At 36.2% G+C, this 12031-nt stretch overlaps 1 protein-coding gene across 6 annotated transcripts in view; it reads right to left on the reverse strand.

The window, feature by feature from the left end:
- DDHD1 (DDHD domain containing 1) overlaps window positions 1–12031 on the reverse strand; it is a 66196-nt gene that overhangs the window by 22538 nt on the left and 31627 nt on the right. For all 6 annotated transcript variants that reach the window (XM_061428913.1, XM_061428907.1, XM_061428909.1 and 3 more), the window contains 2 exons: window positions 9215–9321; window positions 7857–7963 (listed from right to left, as the gene is read on the reverse strand). In XM_061428913.1, coding sequence (XP_061284897.1) covers window positions 7857–7963; window positions 9215–9321 — 214 coding nt within the window. The remainder of the gene's footprint in view (window positions 1–7856; window positions 7964–9214; window positions 9322–12031) is intronic.

Genomic DNA, 12031 nt, shown 5'->3' on the forward strand with positions numbered 1-12031 from the left:
CACCAGGCTCCCCCATCCCTGGGATTCTCCAGGCGAGAACACTGGAGTGGGTTGCCACTTCCTTCTCCAATGCATGAAAGTGAAAAAATAAAGTGAAGTCGCTCAGTCATGTCTGACTCCTAGCGACCCCATGGACTGCAGCCCACCAGGCCCCTCCGTCCATGGGATTTTCCAGGCATGAGAACTAGAAACACTAAAAGATAAATACCTAGGTACTTTGGCAAAAGATAACCCAATCTTTTTGTTTTTTTAAAATACCACCCCCATTAAAATTAAATAGTAAAAAATGGAAAAGATCTACCAGTTCCTCTACCAGTGATTAAGCTATTTCATATTTTAAAAATTTAAAGCATCACTCATTATACCAATAACTTCCTTAATCTAGCAGTCATAAAAAGTAAATATCCAACAAAGAGAAAGTCTTATTCAACACTGAAGTATTTCACCATGGACTGAAACAGAGAATGTATAGTTTCTGAAGAGCTGATGTTTTCATCTGTTTTAATAATCCTCTATGTGACTAGAAAAAATCTTTGTGTTTTCTTATTAGAACATATCCAGATATAGTAGAACTTAAAATCTCTGTCTGCAGCTTACACATTTAGGAACGTGTGTGGTCAATATATTACAATTTTGAAAGACAACTTTTCGTGCAAAACAGCCTTGCACTACCTTTAAATGTCTTTATAAATCATCCACTCAGCAGCAAAAGAAGAAATTCACCTTGATGTTATGTCCAAAAAGTCTACTCTAATTAGGGTTTGTTTTTCCCCTTCTCCTTTCTGATCCATTTATGTTTCTCCAGCTAGCATCCCTTTGTGACCAACTATATTCATTTGGGATATCTGAACCAAGATTAATGATATACCCTGTTATCTTAATTTTATTAACTCTATAATATTATCTAATCAATTTAGCTAAACTCTCACACAGAGAAAGCATTAGATGGCTCTTCAAAAGTTTAAGTTTCTCATTTTCATAACCATTGCTCAAAAATTAAAATTTATCAAGAAAGTCAACCAAAAAGGAAAAAAAATCCAGCAGTTTCAAGAGAGATTCTAAACACCTAAAATATGGCTGAAGAACATAATTAGTCATTTGTCTTTCTCTCTCCTTCAGGAAATTTTAATGAGAATAAGTAATTTAGAGTTGTAGTCATATATAGCAATTAAACAATTTTCAAATAGCAATGGCAAGATAGGACCATGACAATTCTTTTTAGCTCTTCATTTTTAAAAATCCGTTGAAAAGAGAGTTCTGTTGCACCAAAGAGGTAACAGTTCTCTCTGGAGTTTCCATGTTACTTTATTTAGGGTTGAACAAAAGAGCCAAAGGCTCTCTAATGATGTCTTGATAGATTGCAGTTAGTTCCTTTAAAAAAACAAAAACAAAAATTGGTCCTCAGAAAGTGTGACCTGAGAAGTACTGTTCAGTATATACAAATTTTCCCCAAAGCACAACTTTTTAGTGCACAGTCACTAATTAGGGTCCTCCCATGAGCACTGAAGAAATCTGAGTGAAAAGTGGCCTCAGAGATGATTTAATTCAAACTCCTGTGAAGATAAAAGTCCCTTCAGTAACACCCATGTAAAGGGATAAAGAGCTCAACATCTACCTCAGTGAGTACCTTTATCCAGAAGTGGTCACTTCTATTTAAAAAAAATTTTTTTCCCTCAGTTTTACCAAGATATAGTTGAGATATACACTGTGTAAGTTTCAGGTGTACAATGTAATGATTTGATACAGATATATACTGTGAAATGATTAACACAGTAAGTTTAGTTAAAATCCATCAGCTTACATTATCTACAAGTTTTTTCCTTTTAACACTTCTGTATTTTTAAGGCAACTACAGTTATTTCACAGTTCTTCATTGAGTAATCAAACATGTTCCTTTCCATATTTTCCTTATTTTCCTTTCTAGAATTAACAGAGTAAATCTATTCCTTTTTTTAAATGGTAGCCCTTGAAATACATAAAGACAGATATATACTTAATTACAACTTGAAAATCTAAGCTCAAAGAACTGTACTGGAAACTATATCATAATATCTTTGATCCTCATGACAATCTTTGTGTACTAAGTCACTTCATTGTGTCCGACTCTTTGTGACCCTATGGACCCTGTAGCCCACCAGGCTCCTCTGTCCATGGGATGTTCCAGGCAAGAATACTGGAGTGGGTTGCCATGCCCTCCTCCAGCGGAGCTTCCTGACCCAGGGATCCAACCCGTGTCTCCTGCATTGCAGGCGAATTCTTTACTGCTGAGCCATGGGGGAAGCCCCATGACAATCTTTATCAATTGTGTAGTGTATGTCCATTTTAAGTGAGGAAGCTGAGAAATTGAGAAATTTTATGTAAGCTAGTTAAGTGGCAGATTTTAAAACTGCATCTATTTGACTACAAAGGCTGAGGAAGAGGAAAAAGGCTCTTGTGCCTATCAAATAAACCTAACAAGGTTAATTCACCAGACAGGCCTTAATCCTACAGAATCTTTGCTGGCTGTTATTTGTCATTACTTCCCTCAGGAAACATACACTATTGAAAAATAATTCAGTCTAGATATTGCCTAATACCAAGGAGTGAAAGTCGCTTAGTCATGTCTGACTCTTTGCGACCCCATGGACCAAACAGTTCATGGAATTCTCCAGGCCAGAATACTGGACTGGTTAGCCTTTCCCTTCTCCAGGGGATCTTCCCAAACCAGGGATTGAACCCAGGTCTCCTGCATTGCAGGCAGATTCTTTACCAACTGAGCTATCAGGGAAGCCCTGCCTAACACCAACCTTGTGCTAAATGAACTTTGATTTGCAGAGTCAGCTTTCCTTTTTAAAGAATAAGAACAATTTTTGCCCACTTCTCACTAAGTCTTTTTTATTTTCTTTCATTCTTCACAACGACTTAAGAAATGTTTGTCAAACTTTTCTGATGGTACCACCTGCGGAACTGTCAACAACACAAATTCCCAGGCTCTATCTCAGACCCACTGAGTCAGGATCTCCAGAGAAGGAAACTGCACAAGTATTTTTTTTAGTTTCTTTTTCGTAACTTTTCATTTGGGAGTAATTTCAAATTTATAAAGCGTTGCAAAATAAAAAACTATACAAAGATCTTACACAGGCTTTATCCAAGATTCACCTAATGTGAACATTTTTCTATTTGCCTTATCATTTGTTCTGTTTCTATTAACACACACAACTTTTCATTTGGGAGTAATTTCAAATTTATAAAGCGTTGCAAAATAAAAAACTATACAAAGATCTTTCACAGGCTTTATCCAAGATTCACCTAATGTGAACATTTTTCCATTTGCCTTATCATTTGTTCTGTTTCTATTAACACACACAGAACTTTTTTGTGACCCATTAAGTACATGTTATGTATTTCATGGTCTTTTACCCCTAAATACTCCAGTGTATATTTCATAACAAGCACGGTGCTGTTATCAAGTTCATAATTCAGTCACATATTTCATCTAATCTAGTCCCATTCAGATTTTGTCAGTTGATCTTATAATATCCTTTGTAGTGTTTCCTCTGATCCTGTAAAGTATATAGTTTAGTATGAGAAGTTAAAATTAACTATCATGTCTCTCTAATCTTCTCTATCTGAAACATTTTCCACAGCCATTCTTTTCCTTATTATATTAACATTTTAAAATAATACAGTCTCAATTCCTACTTTTAAATTACAACTTCCTCATTTTACATTCGTCTGACGTTCCCTTCTAATTGGAATGCTGCATAAATTATGCTCTGTCCTCCTCTGGATGTCCCTTAGAAACAACCCATAAAGGCGTTGCTGGATTTTTCCACTGTATACCTTTCTTTATTTTTTAAAAGCCATTCTGTTTTTTTCTTTAATTATGGTTTTATTCTAATGAGAGTCAACCAAGAGTTTAACCCAGGGAGTGACATGATTTAGTTAGTGTTGTTTAAAGATGTTTTTTTCCCTTGGTTGTGCAGCATGTGAGATCTTAAGTTCCCCAACCAGGGATTAAACCCACGTCCCTTGCAGTGAAAACATGGAGTCTTAACCACAAAACTGCCAGGCAAATCCTTCATTATTTTTAAACTAAAAGCAGTCGAGAGGATACACTTTATGCAAAAACTCTGTTCTGCATCAAACAACTACCCTCATTTTATTTTTTTTAACATAAATTTATTTATTTTAATTGGAGGCTAATTACTTTACAATATTGTATTGGTTTTGCCATACATCAACATGAATCTGCCACGAGTGCACGCATGTTCCCCATCCTGAACCCATACCATCCCTCTCTCCCCATACCATCCCTCTGGGTTATCCCAATGCACCTGAGCATGATACAGTCCTGAGCATCCTGTATCATGCATTGAACCTGGGCTGGCGATTTGTTTCACATATGATATTATACATGTTTCAATGTCATTCTCCCAAATCATCCCACCCTCGCCCTCTCCCACAGAGTCCAAAAGACTGTTCTAGACGTCTGTCTCCTTTGCTGTCTCGCACACAGGGTTATTGTTACCATCTTTTTAAATTCCATATATATGCGTTAGTATACTGTATTGCGGAGAAGGCAATGGCTCCCCACTCCAGTACTCTTGCCTGGAAAATCCCATGGATGGAGGAGCCTGGTAGGCTGCAGTCCATGGGGTTGCTAAGAGTCGGACACGACTGACGACTTCACTTTCACTTTTCACTCTCATGCATTGGAGAAGGAAATGGCAACCCACTCCAGTGTTCTTGCCTGGAGAATCCCAGGGACGGGGGAGCCTGGTGGGCTGCCATCTGTGGGGTCGCACAGAGTCAGACACGACTGAAGTGACTTAGCAGCATACTGTATTGGTGTTTTTCTTTCTGGCTTACTTCACTCTGTATAATAGGCTCCAGTTTAATACACCTCATTAGAACTGATTCGAATGTCAACCATCCTCATTTTAGCATTCACTGATGACTTTTGCCCAGTTCTCTCCTGCTTGATCCTATCATGATGGCTGCAAAATGAGATCTTTCCAACTCCAGCTTTCCTTCCATACTTACTAGTAAGCTCTGGGCATTCTACTGTAAGCAAAGGACCTCTCTTCTTCCCAATTTGTTTATCTATTTATAAGCGATAAGGACTTACAAACTTTTCAGTGATTTAAAATTCTTAAGTACATTAACCTTATTATAATTCTATAAAATATACTAATAATTCCTTACATACTTGTAATAGCTGTTTAGTTGCTAAGTCATGTCTGACTCTTTGTGACCCCATGGACTGTATAGCCCACCAGGCTCCTCTGTCCATGGGGTTCTCCAGGCAAGAAGACTGGAGGGGTTGCCATTTCCTTCTCCAGGGAATCTTCCCAATCCAGGGATTGAACCCAAGTCTCCTGCATTGCAGGTGGATTCTTTACCACTGAACCACCTGAGAAGCCTACAATAAGTAATAATACTAAATTATTTTGGTGTTCAAATTCTTCCAGATTTGGTCAGTGGGATCTGCTTCTTTAAGTCATTCTATGTCCATGCGTCTTGCCTCATCGTTCTTTTGAGCAGTTTTCCACCTTCTGTCAAAACAAGTTCTTTCGGCTTTGACTTGAACCTATACTGCCCTAGTCCTGGAAGCCATTTTCCCAAGAAACTCTACTTTTTCTTAGTGGGGAGTAACAGTACTAGGCAAAGATCTGGGTGCTAGGTGTGTTCATTAAGTTGGGGTGTCTGCTTCTTAGTCCTTTCAGTGGACAGAGATAGGAAATACATGCATATATTATGCATAACATAACATAACATAACATGCATAATACATGCATAAACATATATATATGTTTAAACATGTATGCTTAAATATATAGATGTTATCCACATACACCCACTTCTTTTCAAAGTCATATATTCACATTAATATCCTCAACTCCAATGCCTCCCATGGGGGTATTTTTAACGGGCACCATAACTGATTGTTCTAAAAAGGTATGTTTCAGAAACACTGCTGAAGATTGCTGATGAATCTCAGACACAAGTTCTCAGTGCTTTTCCATTAAATTCAACTGGATCAAAAAACCAACTAATTTAAAGCCCTGGGTGTTCTCCTTCCATTTCACTTACATTAGCTATCAGTTCCCTTCTCCTACTGAATATCTGTTTTACTCAATTCCATTCTGAGGAGAATATCTTTGAAGATACAAGAGCAAAATAAAAGGTGATCACTTTCTCAGTCATCATTCGCCAATGGCCAGAGGTTTGAATGTGACAGTTTTCCCTTTTTAGTTTTTCTGGATATTAATGCCAACTTTTAAAAAAGCACGTGCTACTTTTAGAGGACATGACTCAGAGCATGTTAATCTTGAAGACTCAGGATACCTTCTTAGGGATACTACCAACTGTGTGTGTGTGTGTGTGTGTGTGTGTGTGTGTGTGTACAGTAATATGCTTTCAGCCCTTTTCTTTCCCTTTTCCTTCTCTCACTGGTTTACTTGCAATACTATAGTTCAATACCCACTGTACACTATAAAGGCCTATAAACATGGAAATTATTAGAATTCTACTTTACCGACTAGGCCTTCCTTTTTGATCAGAATTAAGTCCAGAGGATGAGATGGTTGGATGGCATCATCGACTCAAAGGACTTGAGTTTGAGCAAGCTCAGGGAGACAGTGAAGGACAGAGAAACCTGGAGTGTTGCAGTCCGTGAGGTTGCAAAGAGTCAGCCATGACTGAGTGACTGAACAACAAAGTCCAGAAGAGCAGTTCTGCTTACAGCTCTTGTGTGTATGTGCTCAGTTGCTCAGTAATGTCCAATTCTTTGCAATCCCATGGATGGTAGCCTGCCAGGCTCCTCTGACCATGGAATTTTCCAGGAAAGAATACTGGAGCTGGTTGCCATTTCCTATTCCAGGGGATTTTCCTGATCCAGGGATCAAACCTTCATCTCCTGCATTGACAGGCGGATTCTTTATCACTGCACCATTTGAGAAGCCCGAAGCTGCTTTTACTATTTTCAAATACATCAAGGCAAACCTTGCCCAATACTGGCATATGGCAATGGGGGATACAGAAAGAGAAATAAAGAAAAATCCTAAGGGAATGGTAGTTGGAAGAGAAGGAAGCTCCTATGGCAACTAAGCAAACATGCTTCTATAGATATACAAAAGATATCATGGATAAAGTTAGCGAATGAATGTGAATGAACAAAATTCGCAATGGATTGGCTTGGAGCAGCACAGCTGCTCTACTGGTAATTACTCCTTGTACTAGTTTCTTCATCCTTCAGATGAAGATACTAATCACACTGACTTCACAGGTAAGAATTAAACAAGTTAATGCATGTTAGGTACTTAATACTGCTATTTCCATGAAACCGAATTCTTTTTCTCTTACCAATGAAGTGACGAATTGCATTCATAGAAATTCTCTCATCCCTCTGATTAAACTTTCACTCCCTCACCTCCTTTAGGGTTACTTTTATGATGGATGAGCACCATTACCATTTGAGATCTATACAAATCCACTATAGAAATGATACAATAAAAGTAGGCCTATTATATACAAAACTCTAAGTGTCTAAAACTTTTGTGAGGACAATCCTCAAAGATATTAATCAGATTTATGAAAACTGACATATTTTCACAGAGCTATTTTCTAACCAAACTCTCACTTCCAAGATTATCATGTTACAATATTATTATCATGTTACAATATTGTTATCATGTTACAACATTAAGGGTCCCAATGGGCAGCTTAAGACTATCAAATGCACTATGAAACAGAGGCTATAATTTCTTATTTGCTTGTAAAACAAAAGAGAACATAAAATGTTAAAATTCAGGACACACATGCTATCACTCTAAAAAATAACCAATAAGCAACAAGATAATCATGATACTTACTTCATCTCTATACAGTGGGCTAGTATAATACATTATGTCCATTGCACTGCTGTTTAACATATCCCTTAAACCTCGCACTTTGTCTGGAGTAATGGAATCAACAGTGTCTACAAGTTAAAAAAAAAATGAACTGAGAAGATAATTTTAGGGAAAAAAACAGTGAAAAAAATACATTCCCTCAGTGTTTCATATTAAAGTTTAAATATTCAAGACTACCTTTGAATCTGATGAAACTTACCTTCTTGAAATTTTACTATTTGTTAACTGAAAAATGATGAAGGGTATTTAACTACCACAAACATCAATGTACTTATTGGTGCTGAAAGACTGAAAACATTTCCTTTAAATCAGGAACAAGCTATTTAATAAAATTAGAAAAATTTTATTGATGTTCAGCTGATGTACAATAAGCTTTAGATGAACATAGTAATTCAAAAATTTTTAATGGTTATACTCCATTTAGAGTTATTGTAAAATATTATCTATTGTCCTTGTTTTATACAATGTACCCTTGCAGCTTATTTATTTTATATGCAGGAGTTTGTACTTCTCAATCCCCTTTCTTGTCCCTGTCTTCCTGGTAACCACCTGTATGTTCTGTTTCTTTTTGTTATATTCACAAGTTTGCTTTTTTTAAAGATTCCATATATAAGTGATATCATATAGTATTTGTCTTTGTCTTATTTCATTTAGCATAATATTCTGAAAGTGCATTCATGTCAGTGCAAATGGCAAAATTTCATTGTTTTTTATGATGTATTGGAGCTTCAGCTTCAGCATCAGTCCTTTCAATGAATATTCAGGACTGATTTCCTTTAGGATGGACTGGTTTGATCTCCTTGCTGTCCAAGAGATTCTCAAGAATCTTCTCCAGTACCACAGTTCAAAAGCATCAACCTAAACATTCTATTTTAATGGTTTTAATATTCAAAGGGCAAAACTTATTGTAAAGATGCATATTTTATGTAATTTCTCTGTGTTAGAGTAAAATTCATCAGCCCAAGGAATGCAGGAATGACAATAAAACAAAAAACCTAAGATTTTATCTTCCAAATACAAGGGAGGAAAATTATCAGGAAGAAACTGTAAACTCATATGAAATTGTACAACAAATGCTTTAAAAGTATTGACAAGTCATTTTTCTGTCAAAAACTTTAGGGCATTCATGAAAACTGTACTATCAGAGAAATCTATATGGTGGTCCAAAATGATGTTAAGTCAATATAATAATTTTTTTAAAAAATGGATTTTATTTTCCTAAATAATCTAGAACAAAGAGTGAGTATACATCAAGACAAATAGATTAAAAACACTTCATTTCCATTGACTAAATCATTTAATTTTTAAACAAAATGTACCTCCATCAAGAGTAAGTTTTGACCGCCACTCAACAGGCAGAAATTCAACATGTGTTGCATGGTTGGAAAAATGCCTTTCTTCTATTTTTCTTGCAGCCTCTCTCATCCTTAAAAAAACCAAACCAAAACAAAACTGTATCAGAGCAACTTCACATACGCATTTACATGGTATAAAATGCCTTCAATCATAACACTTCCAAATTGCTTATAACTCTGTCCAATTACGTTTAAATTACTGCTACATTATACAATAGTCTGTAATACTAAGACACCTTCATTTCAAAACTGTTTTCTTAAATTTGTCATCTCTGATTGCAAATATTTCAAGATTTGATACTATATTCTAAATAATTATAAGTCTTTAGTGGAGAGAATAATATATAATAAAATACCCTGTGTGTGTGTGTGAAGTCGCTTCAGTCATGTCCGATTCTGTGACCCTATGGACTGTAGCCGGCCAGGCTCCTCTGTCCATGGTATTCTCCTGGCAAGAATACTGGAGTGGACTGCTATGCCCTCCTAATAAAATACCCTACCTCTAAATAATTAGCACATTGTGGCCTGCCTTATTTCATCTATTTCTCCACACAATATAGGTTTTTAAATTCTACTTTGAAAATTAAGGTACAGCAAAATATTTTTTTAAACTTTTGAACTGAGCTCCAAACACAGCTCATGCATTGCAAATGTTAGATGTCTCTTAAGTGTCTTTTAATCTATAGATCCTTCTCTTTCTTTTTTTGGCTTTGTAATTATTTTTATGTCCTGCAGAGTTTCTCAGTCTAATTTTTAATGACTGCATCCCCATAGAGTTCCTTAATTAGTGCTTCTTGTTGCCTATTTGGTGGTGAGATACAGGGGTCTTATCAGATTCAAGTTCTACTGTTTTGGCTAGACTACTACTCCATATATATACACACACACACACACACACATATCTGGTTTTCTCTTTTTCTGGTGATACTAGCAAATGCTGTGATCACTGCTTAGCTCCACTAATTTACTATGGTTGCAAAAAAGTGCTTTTTAAATCTCACTACTCCTTACACTTCAGGAAAGAGAAATTCTCCCACATCAAATACTTGCTTGCTGCTTTGTGATACAATCAAATAGTTTCTGTATGAACTGAGGAAAAGCAGGATAAATGGTTAAGTCTTCTCTTTTATTAACAATTAAATACTGAGTTGTTAAGAGGTCTTATATTTTTTGACATTATTACTAACTCATAGATTTAAAACATATTTGAACTGTTCTAAACCATTGTAGTTATTATCTTTACTGATGCTTAAATCGTTTCCTTTCTGGTCAGTGAGTCTCTTCAAATTTACTTCTGTATTCTTTTAGATATGACCTCGGTAGCTTTTACTTATTTATTTATTTTTAAACAATTCAGTTGCTTTTAGTATCATTAAGTTGTATAACCAACACCACTGTCTAAGTTCAGAACACTTTCATTATTCCCATAAGAAACACTCTACCCAGAGTAGTCAAATCCCATAATTCTTCCCTCTAGGCCCTGACACCATAAATCAACTTTGTCTCCATGAACTTGCCTATTTTGGATTTTTCAGATAAATAACATCTATAATATACGGTCTTTTGTGTCTGGCTTCTTTCACTTAGCATAATGTTTCAAGGTTCATCCATGTTGTATCATGAATCAGTTTTTCTTTGCTTTTTAAGGCTGATTGATTCTATTGTATAAATATATCACTTCTGTTTATTCATTCACCAGTAGATGGACATTTAGTTTTTTTGGGGGGGCTATTATAAATAATTCTGCAGTGAATATTAAGAAGTTTTTCTGCAGATACATGCTTTCAATTCTCTTGGGTATACACCTAGAAGTAGAATTGCTGGCTCACATGTTAACTCCACATTTAACTTTTCTGAGGAAAGTGCCAAACTGTTTTCCAAAGCAGCTGTACTATTTTACAATCCCATCAACAACATATGAGGGTTCTTATTTTTTTTTACATCCTTGCTAATATTTGCTATTTTCTATCTTTTTGATAAGAGTCATTGTAGTCAATAGGAAGTGGTATCTCCCTGTGGTTTTGAATTGCAATTTCTTAATGACTGATCTCCTTTAGAATGGACTGGTTGGATCTCCTTGCAGTCCAAGGGACTTTCAAGATTCTTCTCCACCACCACAGTTTAAAAGCATCAATTCTTTGGCGCTCAGCTTTCTTCACAGTCCAACTCTTATATCCATACACGACCACTGGAAAAACCATAGCCTTGACTAGACAGACGGACCTTTGTTGGCAAAGTAATGTCTCTGCTTTTTAATATGCTGTCTAGGTTGGTCATAACTTTTCCTTCCAAGGAGTAAGCGTCTTTTAATTTCATGGCTGCAATCACCATCTGCAGTGATTTTGGAGCCCAGAAAAATAAAGTCTGACACTGTTTCCCCATTTATTTGCCATGAAGTGATGGCACCGGATGCCATGATCTTAGTTTTCTGAATGTTGAACTTTAAGCCAACTTTTTCACTCTCCTCTTTCACCTTCATCAAGAGGCTCTTTAGTTCTTCTTCACTTTCTGCCATAAGGGTGGTGTCATGGAAAGACGGTGAGTCCAGCAGATCAGATCATGGTCGTGTACAGATTCAGGCAGTTGCAGGTGATACTACCAGTCATTAAAATGCATAGACTAGCAGGGACTTCTGGAAAAAAAGACTAATTTCCTTCTTCCTGAACTCGAATACAAGATGATATAAACCACATCTAGAACCACAGGAGATGTCTGAAAATAGCTAAAAAATGAAGGCGTGTAGAACAGATAGAAACTGGATTCTGATAACTTGTTTGGCAA

This window comes from Bos javanicus, chromosome 10 (assembly GCF_032452875.1).
Source record: "Bos javanicus breed banteng chromosome 10, ARS-OSU_banteng_1.0, whole genome shotgun sequence".
Taxonomy (NCBI): domain Eukaryota; kingdom Metazoa; phylum Chordata; class Mammalia; order Artiodactyla; family Bovidae; genus Bos; species Bos javanicus.